We start from the raw sequence: 16483 nt of genomic DNA, 5'->3' as shown, positions 1-16483 counted from the left end.
TTTTACCTGGATTTTCAGACATGTGGATCTCTAGCTCATTGGCTGGTGTACAGGGCACATTTTGTGATTGGGATGGAGGTCCCACCTCTTCACTGCTCTCGGTCTCCATGGCAACCTCATCACTGTCCATGATCTGGCTCTCCCTACACAGTCAATATTACAAAGAAAATCAAAGATATGCAAACATCTACTTGAGCTTAGTTCTGGGAGTAAGCACTATGATAGAAGAGTTTAAAGGGTGTGTACAGTTCTGGTCGAGGTAAGGATTTAGCTTTTAACGTTTTGCGAGATACTCAGAAACCACTCTATGAGATGTCAAAGAGCATGCAGTTCTAAAGGGTATCAAAAGTTTATTCGATGAAAATCAGTTTTGAAATGGCTGAGATATCCAAAAACAAGGTGAAACAAAGAGATCCTAATAAAGTGGTGGCATGTCGCCTTTTATTATTAGCACTTTTTTGGATATCTCAGCCATTTGAAAACCAATTTTGATCAAATAAACGTTGAATCCTTCTTAAAATTACATGCTCTTTCATATTTCATAAGAGGCTTTTCATTATCTCACTTAGGAATGTTCAAAACATGAATCCCCACCTCAACCAGTACTGTACAGTCCCCTTTAACCCGTTGAGAACGAGCTGATTTTGCCATAACACACGTTTCCCATAGACAACTGCTTAAGTATACTCAGAACTAGTCTTCAACGGGTTAACTTGCTATGTATTTTAAGCTCTTTCATCGGCGTTCCATAATCCATCTAAACTTGACCAAGTTGTAAAGTTAGCAGGCTCATTGCGGTGCAGCAATGTGCCTCAGTCCAATGTAACGGCCATGGTGACACAATAAGAAATAGGGGGATTGGGTACATGTAGTCTTCAGTCATTGACAATTAGTTTCCACACTCATATGTGACCGTGCATCACAAAATGAACAAAAAGTCGCACCCCTTGATTTTACATGAGGACTAAAAAGAGGTGAAAAGGATCAACCAGGTCAATATTGTTTGTTTGTTTTTTTATATTTTCTAAAAGAACCACCCTTCTTCTACATAATTTGTAAGTTTGGGATCATAAAATGAATGGGAAAGTGCATTTTCAGAAGTTCTTGTACAACATTTATTTTTTTCTTTTTAAAGTAGTGTGATCACGTATGTCTTAGAGGCCCCTTTTCATTTCTTGATAACCCTTTGCACACTCTTTACTTTCAAGTCTGATACCTTTTGAAGGGATGATGCTACTGCTTTGAAAGTTGGCATTAATCATGTACAGAATGTGTTGATAAAGCATGTTTAATTTTAGCCTAATCTGATTATATCTTAATTGTTGTTGCTCGGGTGGTTTACACCCTGTTTTTTGTCCCACTCATTGTACAGCCAGCACGGTTTGGTAAAGATTAAGCACTTGAATAGACCATGTACTTCAGAGCCTCTTTTCTCGGTTCACACTTTTCCAGATTTTTTAGATAGGCTAGGAGAGTCCATTTCAATCGAGCTATACATAATTTTAAAGCTTAGAGTGTGCTCTTTCAGAATCTGCCCATAACTAAAAATCCATGACTGGCGACTTTTTGTTGGTTTTGTGATGCAGGGTCACATATGTGCATGCCGGTTGGCTAACAAAGCACAGTAAAGGGATAACTGGGCTAGATTGCTACCCATTGACTGAATTTATGATGCACTCACATTTCCTGAAGTTCTTGAAGCTGCTTGTCAACAATTTCTCGCAACCTGGCGTTCCAGTTCTCTTCAGCATTCAACAGGGACATCTCTCCGCGATCTGAAGATATGGAAACCAAGATTATGGCTCATTGCTACATTGGCACACAGATGAAACATTATGAATAGTACTCCTGACGATGGGTGGGGAAACATCACTTTATGTCTGGCTGATTAATCAAAAAATCTGTACATTCCTAAATCCAGTATCCCTCATCGAAACAAATGATTATGCAAATGTAACATGCAAATTGCAAACATTTTCATTCGTTTGGAATTGGGACAACATAGAAGAAGAAATTCAATGTACTTTGGTATCATCATCAGTAATTGCAATCTTATTATGAGTATTTTCAGTTAATTTTTTTTTTTCACAAGACACTATTGATTAGATAAAAACATTACAAATATTCAATATCTGTAAATGTTTAATACACTGGAAATCCAAGTTTATAGAGATACATACAAAATGTCAAGTTTCCTGCTCTTAGATTTGTAGACTTCAGTGAAATGTCCCATGCAAAATCTGATTTTCTCAAAGCAAAGGAGAAACACTGATCAAAAAGTTCAGTCATACCAGGAGAGGAGGGTGGTAGCAGCTGGTCCATCTGATTGAGTTGCTCTCGTCGCTGTCTTTCATCCTCCCAGATGCCCACCAGGCCTGGGTTCGTCTCCGCATTATCTGACAAATGGATGAGAAGCATACATTGAAATCAGATGCAGTTCTGAAAGTACAGGCGTGCAGACATTGCTTTGGGCTTTGCGTTTTTCTTCTTGTAGTTGGGGGCTTCTTCCTGATGACAGTGGCTATTTCAATTCTATAGATTTCACACTCCCAATGACATCATCTCCATCAGTGCACCCTTTGGTGGCTCAATGTAACTGGCTTGTTTTGATTCTCTGTTCCATACCCCCCATCCTCTTACTCTATGACTACCACTGGTAATACTAACACTTCTACTATCACCACCACAACTCCAACCACTACTGCTACATGGCGTACTACTAAGTACTAATATTATCACTACTACACTTTTACTACTACTACTATGCCCATTACTACTACTACAGTACTACTGCTATTATTATTATTACTGCTACTACTACAACTTATACTTCTACTACTACTACTACTACTACTACTACTACTACTACTACTACTACTACTACTACTACTACTACTACAACTTCTACTACAACTACTAATACTACTATCACTACTACTACGCTACTGCTACAACTACTACGTTACGTATTACACTTTTACAACCACCACTTCTACGTACTTCCACTAGTACTATTTCTTCTACGAATACCGCTACTGACAAAATTACTACTACTACTTCTACTATTTCTTCTTCTGCTACTACTACGACGTCTACTACTACTACTGTAACTGCAACTACCTTGCAAGTCCATCCTGTTGAGGATGTCTGCTGCCACCGCATCCACCTCCAGCTCACAGGTACTCTGTCTGGTCACATCCTCTCCCAGCAACTGGGAGGCAGGGATGGCCTCAGCATCCCAGTACTGGGTGCAGACACTCATGCTGCCACTGCTGTGCCTCCGCCGCAGGGGTGTCGGGTGGTCCGGCGGGCTGTTGATTTGGAAGCCTGGCGGGTAGGATCATTTGCAAACAATAACAATATAAAACATTTGAAATCATTCGAGTAATGACATCTCCACTCAAACACATGAATACCAAACTACAGACAGTTTTACAATTTTGCAATATGCAGTACTAGTATATTCACTCACCATACAAGTCTGTACATTAAGAAACAAGCTCTAATTCATGGCCTTTCAGTTTCTCCACAATACTTGCACAGAGTTGGTCTGTTTAAATTTATGGTTTACAATGTCTGAAGATGCTGAGAAACATTCTTTTTGGATGTTAGTATTCAAGCAAACCATACTGGGCACATGCCTTTTTATTATTTTAATTCACTACATAACAAGTCAATTGAAATTAAGAACAACACTTATTCTCTGCAATAGGACCTTTGGGTTATCAGTATTTATGAAATTCAACTGAATTCTTCTGAAGGAAAAATATACAGAATTGTCCCGGCAGGAATGGAGGAAAAACACTGTCAGCATTACAAAAGTGTAACAAGAAAACAGAAAGAGCAGAGATAAAGTGTTCAAGAGGTGTTGGAGGGGGCACCAGGAGGAACAGAAAGCAGAGTGGATTTGGAGGGGCGAAATTACCGGTGACAGGAATCAGAGAGATAATTAGAAAGTAGACCCACCGTTACATTTTCCAGGGGGCATGTGAGATTAGATGATGAGAAATGGCCCAGTATGATGGGAAGATGATTGTGGGAATTGAGAGAATGGAAGAAATTGGAGGGCATCTGATGAGGAGATGGATGAATGAAGGATGAGGGAAAGATTCTGGAGTGTACTATGCACAGAGCAGAAGGTGGACAGTAATGAGAAGATGAAAATCCCTGGTGAGTATTCATGAATTACTGATGATAATGATGATGATGATGATGACAATGATGGTGGTGGTGGTGGTGATGGTGATAATAATGCTGCTGCTGATGATCGTGTTATATGAGGGTGCTAATCGTGATGATGAAGGTAATGATGAGATGATGATGATGATAATGATGATGAGATGATGATGACGATGATGACGATGACGACGATGATGATGACGATGACGATAATGACGATGATGACAATGTGGATGATGGTGATGATGATGATGATGATGATGATGGTGATGGTGATAATGCTGCTGCTGATAGTGTTATATGAAGGTGCTAATGGTGGTGGTGATGATGATGATGATGATGGTGGTGGTGGTGGTGGTGGTGGTGGTGGTGATGGCGTTTTATGAGGAGAGCATTTCCATGGTTACCTGTGGATGATCCTGGTGACGACATCTTCTCATCTGAAGAATTGGATGCTTCTGACTTTCTGAACTTGACTGCAGCCAGGTTGAGCATGTTCATTCCATAGAGGTTGTAGTCAATCAGGAACTGCACATTTTTGAGCATGGTAAAATATTACGATAATAAAGAATGAAAACTGTATCACAGAAAAGAATATATCAATTTTAAGCAAAGAGAAGTCATGAACAGTGTGCTTAATGTACTGATATGCCACCATGAAGAAAGGGTGTTACAGCTGTTAGCTTATTCATATACTTGGTAGTACAGGATTCAGGTTTCAAGAAGATTAAAACATACTGTAAGAGAAAATGACACAATAACATGTGCTGAGAGACTGAGTAACCTACATGCTGTTTGTATCTGTATGGACAAAATGATTAATTATCAGTCAATTGCGGCAACTACATTTAAATGAGGTAAATTTTAAGTTTGTGGTAGAATGAGACTCTCTGGTTTCCCTACAAAATGGATAATATCGATGTACAGCATTGATGTAATGTACATCATACCCACCTGAAGGTTGAATGGAACATGTGACTCGTGCGGCTGGAAAATCTTGTTCATGACAGCACCATTTTGGAGGAGCTCCACAGCTCTTTTGAAGAAGATAAACACGAAGAAATAAACATAAAGTCATCAAATATCTCATCATTTAAAAAAAAAAATTAAGTTTCACACATTTTTAGAGCAGGTATGAGAAACGTCACATTGTTCAAGATCAGAACTGCACAATCTGCCTCCATGAGGAAGCAATTAAGGACATAAAATGTGTATAAACAGTGCTGCAGTGAAGTGGATTACGCACCATCAACATCCTCTGCGCTTGCTGGCCAAAATATTGCTTGTAAAAAAAGTGTTCCTCATAAAAGAACAAATGAATAACAAGATGATACACACTCAGAGAGAAAAGAGAAAACACCCACACACATTGTACATCTGTCAAACATGGAATTCCATGAGTACTATAATATTGAGGCACACCTAAACTCAAGTCCTTTCACACACAGAACATGATTCATTTTCCATTTACTATACAGAAATCTTCTTAGAACCCAAAACATTTTGGTAGATTGGGTTAATCTTAAATACTTCAGTGTTACAGGTTAAATTCCAATTACACTTGACGATTTGTGCAATGTCTCACCTCTTCCGAACAGCAGGATTGTAGAAGTAGATTTTGAGAAATTGCCTTTCAGACTTGTGGTATCCATACAGAGGTCTGTGGACAGAAAAAGGAGAGGAACATATTGTAATATGTCATATTCACATCATACTAGACAAGAAAAGAAGTGGACATCCCTTTCCAAAAGTATCATTCAAGAGTAAAAGCTATACTAGTCACTCTGTTAAATCAAAACAAATGCAGGGGGTGCTGAAACAAGTCATTTTGCTGCAACGTCAAAACATGAAAATGAAAAAACCTTCAGGCACTGACATTTTAACAATGTACAATAAAGTGCTCCTTCCTCTTAACCCGTTGAGGACGGGCTGATTTTGCTACACCACACATTTCCCATAGACACCTGCCAGAGTATACTCGGGACTCGTCTTCAACGGGTTAACCTTCAATGAGCAGCACTCCAAAGAGTAATACTCACAAGCCGGAGACGAGAGAGATCTTGAAGACATGGTGGACAGTGGATGCAGCTTTGCCCTGGGCCACCTGTAAGGCAGTGTCCAGGCTGGTGGCCATCTGGTGCATGTAGTGGTCAGCTGGTTGAGTGCCATCGTAGGGAATGTAGATGTAAGGAAACACGCCATGTACGTGCAGACAAGTCTTTTGGCCTTTTTTGGGGAAAAAAAGCAATGACAAGAACAACATCAACAAGATGCAAAAGACATCACCAGGGTTGATTGATATAGATTTAAGGTAAGATGGTTTGACTTACATGTAGATAACATTTAATGTGCCAAGGGACAACATATCAATGATAGTCGACAGCCATAGCACCTCTCTGTTGATGTGCCCAGTTTTATTCAAACAACACTTGGTTGCTTGGTTGAATTCTCATTAAATCATGTATTGCACTTAGGCTACACTCTAATGTACACACTGTATGCTCATTTAACATATAATTAGCAGAGTTGTTGCTCATCTCTTTCATATCTTACCCAACGGTGTTGACCCAAAGACGCGAATCACTGGTACTTGATGGACATCGGCTCCTCTAAAGTCTGACACCTTGACATCCAAATCATCGATGGGAGTGGACTGATAGTGGTTGACTGTAACTACCCGCACAGAAAACATCTTCCTGCTTGATTCGCGATTCTCTCCTATGTGTGTGTGAAAACAGCAAATTATGTGTTCATCGTTGTCCTTATAAATTGCACATTGTACAGTACGATATGTGTTGTATATATGCCACATTGACACATATTTATAACATCATTACTAACATGAACTAACATAAACAAACCTCATTATCTCATGTTCTGGTATGAAATTAAGACATTGCTTTAATAGAATAGTACGGGCTGTTTTACTACAATGCTGCATTTTACCTCAGCAATACATTAACATTTGACATGGAAGACAGAGTTGACTTTATCATTAGGTTAGTATACTGTATAAAGACAAACTTGTGATTTAATACTGCTGCATCAAATAGTACTGATAGTCAATGAGGTCTATCGTATTCAGGTAACATACAGCAGCTGTACATTGCAACATGATTCTAGGGTGGAAATTCAAATAACACAAATGTTATCTAGAAAATGCTTGCAAGAAAAGGTACACTTGCCTTGACTTGACATCACTCAAACAGTACACATATCAAATTGAAGTATTATGTAATCATTAAGGTATTAGTTTCTTTGTTGTTGGGTGAAGACTTTATGCATTACCATTTATCTATTTCCACTCTTTGCAATAGTTGAGAACAATAATCTGTAGAAGTACCGTTATTATTCCAGAATGCAATGATTATTAAATACAGGTAAGACATATACAATTGCAAATTCTTTTTTTTTTCTTTTTGCATTCTTCTTCAGCTAAGAGAGTCACAGCCTTGCATAGATTTCACATGCAAGCTATCCTAGAATAGAATATAAATTTATAAATTTTACAAACAGACTTGTGTAGTACAGGCTCCATAGGAAAATTATTTCATCGACTACTGACAAAATACATGTACATTGGCTAAACCTAAACATCTCTAGAATCAGACTGGTTGTGTGGAAGATTTTTTTTTATTATTTTTTTTTTTTACTGGCATCTGATAGGACACTAAACACTTCACATTGTTTGTGACACACACACCCTTTCATCTGCAAGAATCTTCAGGAGTGAAGGAGGCATATTAAGAAGAAAAAAATATTAAAGATTATGCTATTCAATCAAATCTGGTGTGATTAAATTGCAATATTGTAAATAACTTAAAACTTAACACATTTCTTTTTTCATTTGTCCACCTGATAAATACAAAACCAAATTCTATAAAGGCGTATTATATTGTCATATAAATATACTGCTTAAACAGATCCTTGTCATTTGGTTGGTTGTTTGACATTGACCATTTAGCCCATTTCTCTATGACATCATCATCTGTGCAATTGTGGCTCCATTTACCATGCAATCTTGGATCCATACAATTTGCTCCATTGCACGCACGCTGAGAGCCCGGCACACTACGCGTGTAAAATGTTTGTGTTTGCATGCAGTGTGTGTACAAGGTGTATGCGACAGCGCGTTAGTGTAAAGCGCTCAGAGCAGTGAGCACTCTTTTGATCTCAGATTCTCTTTTTGTTTCTAAATTAATAAAACATCAAATGACAAGGACATATTTTAGGGATTAAATTTATATAAAACAAATAAATGTTTTTCATTCGCACAATGGACAGAATATTTCATTCGGTGAAAGATGAAATCTTTGATCCATTCAACTCGGCTGCGCCTCCCTGAATGGATCATTTCATCTTTCACCTCATGATGGACATGAATTATTCTGTTCATTGCGCTCATAGGACATAGTAAAAAATTATATATTTTTCTATCACAAACCACTACAAGAAGAAATTCATTTTACATGCGTATCAGGAAACCATGGAATAGTTTACCCAGAAATTTAATACTAATGCACCCAGTGTCTTCAGTTTTGAAATTGGTTTGAATAAATTCTGGGACAATGAACCTATAAGATTTAAGTTTGACGCCACGCCACCTGGTCATGACCCAACTCATTGTAAGGACTGAACCTGGATCTGAATACAGAGGCTCAGCCTGCGTTCAGAATCTTCCATACATGTAGGTATCCATATAGACAGTTGCGTTGTAGGTATAGGCCTAAACATTATTTGTAGATTCTAGGACGCCCTTTATTACCTGTTTACTATTTTCTGTGAATGTGCTCCTACACTTACGATTGCATTTTGAAATTAGTATTGATATCACAAGTACAAATACCACTGTTGTTGACATCGCACATAGCGCATCGCGTCAAAATTCAATATTTGAGCAGACGCGTCTAAATTTAAAAGGATTCTGGAATCTAGATCTACGACATATAGTAAGGGTACTAGGTCTCGCGCAGGGACGTAATGATCGCGCATAGCGTAACTGCGTATAGCAAGCAATATTACGCGTAGGACTAAGCGCAAAATTTGCCGATACGCCCATGGAATAAAAATACCTGACAACCGCTAAACATGAGAAGAAAGCAGGTAAGAAATTTTGATTTCAAACAAATTTTGCACCAAATTTCCAATTTTTTGGAACAAATTTTTCACTAAATTTCCAATTTTTTACCTTATAATTTACCTACCTTAGCTTAAAATCTTTTTTTAAGGATGTTGTAGCCTAGACGTGTCGTCTCGCTTGTCTCGTTCGTATGATCGTAGCCGATAGAATTCGTAATTTGTTCGATCGATCATTGATAATATTCTACGAAAGCCAAAGCACGCTACAGCCACAGAGAGGGGCAGACACTTTCACGCATGAAACTACATAGGGCAGCTGCGCGATCTTTACATACCCCGAGAAGGTGAACGCATAAAAAAAAGTCCGACATACAAACGGCGACAGCGCACTACTCCGTCATCGTATCATCAGGAGATTCTGGGAGGTGATTTTTCTGCATTTTCGCGATATTCATTGAGAAATTCAGGTACGATTATGGAATAACTTCTTTTATAAGAGCATTTCAAATTTTCGTGCGCGATATCTAGACCCCTCAACCATACATACATGTAGGGCCTAATGATAAAACAATGTGACTTCATACAGCATTACAGGCCACAGAAACAAGCATTACAAATTAGCAACGCGTATTGGTGTAAAATGGTCAACGATAGTCTGCTCAGCACCAGTTTGCTTTTAACTTCTCTCACTAGACCCTACGTCTTTTACTAATTTGTTAGGGATCATCAGCGATTGTATTTCGTTGTCGAGACAGCACTCATTTTTTCTAACGCGTATTAGCACGTATGGGACTGGCCACGAAAAATAGTCTGCATTTTTAATTACCTTGATACTCCAGATCATATTACATACGTTAATGCATATTTACCTTAGTTAAGAGCCCAAGATGATCTCAAAACTACCAAGTTGGCTTATCCATTGGAGGTTTGCCGTAAAACATTCACATTTTGGATGCTCGGGCATGTCAAAACAGGCCAAATTCCAAAACAAACTCTCCGGCTGGGTTCATTGTGAGTCATACACACTACTGGCGAAATGTCGACGATAGATGGCGGGCATCAATATGATCTAAATCCATCGTGCAATATGCAATGAGCTCAGTCCGCATACACACGTCCAGCTGTTGTGTTGAATGACCGTATGCGAATTTTCACTACCAATCTCAGACAAAGACCGTATCAGCCACCCCAATTTACCTTTTATGGGCAAAGAAGAATTTGTAGAGGGTATGTGAATTCCGACTCGTAAGGTCGGAATATGTCTGATTCTCGGGAATCAGAGCAATGTGTTTTGATTATTTATATAGCTTCTCTATTGCCGTTTCACCGCATTTATTTAAATCATCATTATCAATGTGAAAAAGATTGGATAGTATACAGTAGTACATTACAGCCGCTGATTGGGGCGAGAGATCTCGCTGCCATTGTTTCTGTTTTTTTCTTTGTCTTTGCCTTCTGTAACAGCTGATACCCCAGAGTCCAACAAAGGGACGGACCATCTTTAGCTTGGTGACGTCACATTTCCGCCAATTAGTATTTGGTTAAATTGGAGGGGAAGCTTATTCGGCGCGACGTGTGTGCACCTAACTAAATTGAATTCAAACAAAGCGGATGCTGAAATGCCTGTCATAAACATAATATACAAATAGTTCGTTTAACGCATAATGCTATACCTAGCTGATGTTTATCAGGCCTTTTCGCCTACATGCATGTATCAAAATAAAAGTAAGCCATACTAATTCTATTCAAAAGAATAGGCCTACTTCAATTATAATCTCATTCTATTTAACATCCTTTCATTTTTCCTTTCATGAAATGCGATTTCACTTCATTTCATTTCATTTTACGTTGTTTCATTTCACTTCTTCACCTTTGATTCTTCACTAAGTTCTTAAACATCCTTTTGGTCACTTCATTGATTTTTTCTCATCATTAGTTTTTTTATGTTAATTCATTGTTATAACAGCTATCTATCCAACACATAATAAGCACGAAGCATATTGAGTACACAAAAGCAAATCACACAGACACAACGCTCTGATATTTGGTTTTACATGCTGTGCACTTCTCAGGGAATTGAGACCCCTTGTGATAAATATCAAATGAATGTTAACACATTTTAAAATGGCTTTACTTGGTGCTCTTTTGAGATATCCCATAGAAATGTTAATATTATTACTGTCCCCAGCTCTTTCACTATATGCCCTATAGCAAGATTACTTTAACTATTGCCATATGCAGACGAAACAAAAACCCAGCTTTAGTGCTTCAAAAATCTTGATAGATCTAATGTGAGTGAGGGATAGAAACATACAATGTAAAAAAGTTAATCTGTATAATCAATGTTAAGTATTGTTTAAAGGGAAGGTAAACCCAAAGAGCAATGTGGATTGAGTGAAAGCAGCAATATTAGTAGAACGCATCAGAGAAAGTTTGAAGAAAATCGGACAATCGATGCAAAAGTTATGAATTTTTAAAGTTTTGGTGTTGGAACCGCTGGATGAGGAGACTACTAGAGGTTATGACGTATGAGTGGACAACAATACAAAGAAAATATAAAGGAAATTCAACAAAAATTCACTTTTCTAGAATTATGAAAGAGCAATGGACCAACCTCTTTCAGAAAGCAGGGGGAATAATTGTTACCCCTAACATGTCAATATCAAGTTGATGGAATTTGTAATTTTCATGAAAAATGAATTTTTGTAGGATTTTCTTTATATTTTCTTGGTATTGTTGTCCACTCATACGTCATAACCTCTAGTAGTCTCCTCGTCCAACGGTTCCAACACCAAAACTTCAAAAATTCATAACTTTTGCATCGATTGTCCGATTTTCTTCAAACTTTCACTGATGTGTTCTACTAATGTTGCTGCTTTCATTCAATCCACATTGCTCTTGGGGTTTATCTTCACTTTAATGTTAAGAATGTGCACAATAGCTAGGCCCTTTTGTGTCTAGACTTACTATCCGTCTATACAGTTATGGCTTAGTGAGAAAAATAGTGATATCTCCTTAGGCTATATTTTAGGCTTTATTGCAAAATGTTTATATGGTAGGATTTTTTGTGATACAACTGACATACACATTGACAAATTGCCCTACATCGACGTAAATAAGCACTGAATTGATCAGTTGTGTTTTTTTTTTTCAATTCAGTGCTTATTTACGTCAATGTAGGGAAATTCATCAATCAGTTGCAATGAAAAAATCACGACAGAAGAATTTCATGAATTTGAATGACATACACATATGCATCAAATGTGATGACTCGAACATTTTTTTAAATCACCGTTCCCAATGGTAAACAGTACCTTTAATTCTTTCTCTTCCATTTCTTCTTTTTACTCCTTTATTGATTCACATTATAATCATTTACTAGATCGACCTATAGTATTATTCTGGGATGTCCTCTTTCTTAATTCTTCTCCTCGCCTCCTCCTCCTCCACCGCCTCCTCCTCCTCCTCCTCCTCCTTCTTCTTCTTCTTCCTTTTCTTCTTCTTCTTCTTCTTCTTCTTCTTCTTCTTCTTCTTCTTCTTCTTCTTCTTCTTCTTCTTCTTCTAAGACGCGAGTCGCACACCCTTGTCTATATAGAATATATTATTTTAGAGATAAGTGCAAACTTACAAGTTGACATTGCCCTCTGAAGAGCAGTGGCAACACTGAAGAGGGCTACCCTGGATAAAGACCATATTTTTATCGTTTATACTTTTAATCGACTGTCACCTCATCATTCGTTTAATGTAAGGAGGGGGGTAGATACCCGTTTTGTTCCTTGAGCATCAACTTTTTATGCTTCCAGTGTCACTCAGGCCTCTCAACCCCTCGTTAGTGTAATCACTGATGTTGATGCAGATTATACAGTAATGTTTCTTATATTCTTATATATTTATAATATAAATATATAAGACAGAACTCATTTCAACATGTAAACATAAGAAAAAGTTTTCCCTTGCAGAGCTTGGTTAAACACCCCCCCCCCCCCCGCCCACATGTACCAATTTAAGCAGGGAGTTAAGCCATTGTAACCCTGCCTTACACACGTTAAGCCCAGTACCAGTGTCATTATCAACTTTATTGTGTTGTTAAGTGGCCACGTGCATGTATCTTTTGTATCTTTTGTTTGCTTGCTTGAGTGCACCAAAGCCGTATGTCTTAAGCCTGCCGCACACTATAATACGACTCACGACTTTACGACTGACAGACTTTGGATCTGAAATAAACATGTGTGTTTATTCTGAGGCTATTATGATTTATTTTGGAGCCAAAATCTGTCAGTCGTAAGGTCGTGAGTCGTATAGTGTGCGGCGGGATTTACACTGTACCTTAACAAGAATCTGATTTAGCTGCTGACGATCGAGGCTTCGGCCGAAACAGACTGTCCAGCTAAGTCACTAGTAAAGCAACGTTCATATTTCGTTTTTCCACAATGAAATATTATATAAACGTAAATCTCACTTTCTTCAGTGACAGAAACAATGCATGTAAAGTTGTACAGAGAAAACAACAATAATTAAAAACTTACAGTAGCGATACATTTCATTTCATTTCATTTCATTTCATTTCATTTATTTCCACAACTTGCACAACTGGTTAAAAAAAAAGAATGAACAATACAGGACAACATGTCAATCATAATATGCAATACAGGGTGTGGAGGAAGAAGCAAAGGCCATTGACCTGTCAAGGCTTCTCCCTAGTAAACAGCAACAATTATGACACACACACACACACAAAAAAAAAACGTCTTCCCTCCTACTATATTGTACTACATGGGCTCCTATATAGTTGAGCACTGTCAGCCATATTGCAGTTCACACTCTTCTTACGTATATATATATATATATATATATATATATATATATATATATATATATATATATATATATATATATAATATATGTAGATATATTCTTATACCCCCACAAAGTTGGCAGCACATCAATTTAATTCAATTCGTATTGTCAATATCTCATGAATTCTTTCAAATACAATGATTAATAGATCATCAAAACCACAAGTAGCAGTAGCAGCAGGTGTCTCATATCTACCTATCATTTTTTGTTGTTGTTGATAATTCGAATTTCGTTCAATTTAATGTCACAGAAACCGAAACGTTCACAGAAACAAAAACAAAACATTACAAAGACAAACTGCATTATACACAAACATTGTACAAAATAACGTCAATCTTACACAATATAAGGACAATATGTAGTAACACCAACATTGTGCAAACTAATGCCAAACTTACATTGTAACTCTTTTAACGAAGGAAACGAAACCAGCTTTTTGTTTGTTTTTTTTAACACATATTCTCGCAAAAAGCCCGCAAAACAGGAACATAATAGATAATTTGCTCAAAAAACATAAACGGGGCATATTTCATTGCTTTTCGAAAGAAAAAAAAAGTTAGAAAAAAGAGGCCATTTGCGAGAAAAAGACACACACACACACACACACACATCAGAACTAGAACGGCAAAAACCTATGAATGTCTATGAACAAGCCCATGCAATACAACTCGCGTAGGACCTACATAAGGCCAAGATAATCGGTAGCCCACTTTGATTTTGATTTGATTTGATTTGATTTGATTTATTCTCTGTATGCTATTTTCTTTACGTATAAGTACATTATTTCTCTGCAATTTCATTAACTTTGTACAAAATACCAATAACATGACTGTTTTTCAACAATTATCGTCAAATTTGTGATTATACAGATGTATATCTGTATAATCACAAACGCTATACATCTTACTTTGCAATCAGAATGATTGCCAAAAATAAGCACAAAGCTTGACTGTTTGACAGCCGGCAATTTAAAACAGAGATCTAAAAACCCACGGCCCCTGAAATACAATAGTGCAGCTGAGGTGACCGCTCCCTGAATAAATTAATTATACAGTTAGTATAACCTGAAGCTTTGCGTTAAGATCATTTGCATACTTGCGAGTGTACACAAGTACTTACAGTTCGGTGAAGATTGTCAATAATTATACAATGTACAGTGACCTCCGTTTATTCAAGACTCGGATAGGCAGTAGGCCTTACGTCTTGCTAGTAGCTGATTAAAGCATTATAGGTTTGCACGAGTAATGAAGCTTGGTCAACGTGGTTGCAACAAATCAATCTGAAACAATGTCGTTTAACCTTTTAACGTTTTGAAGTTAATTTGACGTCAGAATGTGGTACCAGTGACACTCGAAGGTCTCAACCTCAGGGTAGTGATTTAGTTAAGGGGTCTTGAGTGTTTCTGTATTGTTCCTGTTTTTTTTTTTCTCTGTTTAGTTTTGTTTCCTGTTAGTGTGTTTTGTTTTGCAGTCTACTCAGCATCACATGCATTTCGCTGGCAGAACCAAGGAGGTATATTGGCAGAACCCACCTGTTTTATCTTATTTTTTCTTTTGTTCTTCTGTAGTAGCCATGTTTGTCACTGTAGCGTATTCGACATAAAGATTGCGTCGTTGGGTCTTCTTTTTTCCCGTAATTTCATAATCGCCCAGCAGCATAATTATGTCTCCTCATAGTCGGAGAAAAAGTGCATACATTTGACCTCGTAACGTTGTTGTTTATAGTTATAAGCGAATTGTTTGTGCAGTCTTCGTCGAACATGTAATTTCATGTCGACGACGCAAGGATGTAGAATAATGAGAGGAAGCAAATGGAAGGATATTTATATTGTGTATATATACAATATTATATCATACATAATTATACTCATATATTGCATAGGGATGAGTATGATGCAGGTCTTCTTGATGATGCATGTGCACCATAAACAGGGGCGGGTCCAGGAATTCCGTAAAGGGGGGGGGGGAGGTTTACAAACTTGAAGGGGGCGTGCCCCCTCTTTTTCTTTTTATTTCTTTTATTGTAACAAAAAATAATAATAATAAAGAGGGGGGCTGGTGCGCCCCCGACTGGATCCGCCACTGCTATAGAAATGAGAATGTCTTTAACCGCGTTTAGAGTACCCCTGTCTAGGAGGACCTCTGGAGGACATGCTAGATGAAAACTAGCAATTTTTTTTATACAAACTCAGTGGGTGGCAAGAGATACCCCCGTTTAGAGTCCCCCTGTTGTCTAGAGTGAGGTCCATATACATTTCTATGGAAACCAGTGGAAGGGCAATTCTTTCCACCACAAACAGTGCTGGTCACTGGATGTGTGTGCTGTGCTCACGCTAGTTTGTTTTTCAGACCGTCTTCTTGCGCTAATT

The 16483-nt window shown here is 37.8% G+C and overlaps 1 protein-coding gene across 1 annotated transcript in view; it reads right to left on the bottom strand.

Annotated features, from left to right (window-relative positions):
- The window catches only part of LOC140242412 (DNA polymerase zeta catalytic subunit-like), a 38248-nt gene extending 27980 nt beyond the window's left edge, over positions 1 to 10268 (bottom strand). Inside the window, exons 1-10 of the mRNA XM_072322148.1 lie at positions 10128 to 10268; positions 6733 to 6897; positions 6219 to 6405; positions 5765 to 5839; positions 5134 to 5215; positions 4587 to 4707; positions 3121 to 3327; positions 2292 to 2396; positions 1682 to 1775; positions 7 to 143 (exon numbers count right to left, since the gene is read on the bottom strand). Of these exons, the coding sequence (XP_072178249.1) occupies positions 7 to 143; positions 1682 to 1775; positions 2292 to 2396; positions 3121 to 3327; positions 4587 to 4707; positions 5134 to 5215; positions 5765 to 5839; positions 6219 to 6405; positions 6733 to 6871 (1147 nt within the window). The 5' untranslated portion in view covers positions 6872 to 6897; positions 10128 to 10268. The remainder of the gene's footprint in view (positions 1 to 6; positions 144 to 1681; positions 1776 to 2291; positions 2397 to 3120; positions 3328 to 4586; positions 4708 to 5133; positions 5216 to 5764; positions 5840 to 6218; positions 6406 to 6732; positions 6898 to 10127) is intronic.
- Between the last annotated feature and the right edge of the window lie 6215 nt (positions 10269 to 16483).

The sequence above is a fragment of the Diadema setosum genome, chromosome 19 (assembly GCF_964275005.1).
Source record: "Diadema setosum chromosome 19, eeDiaSeto1, whole genome shotgun sequence".
NCBI classification, from domain to species: Eukaryota; Metazoa; Echinodermata; class Echinoidea; order Diadematoida; family Diadematidae; genus Diadema; species Diadema setosum.
The sequence above is the reverse complement of the archived record's forward strand: the minus strand, read 5'-3'. Positions and strand labels throughout refer to the sequence as shown.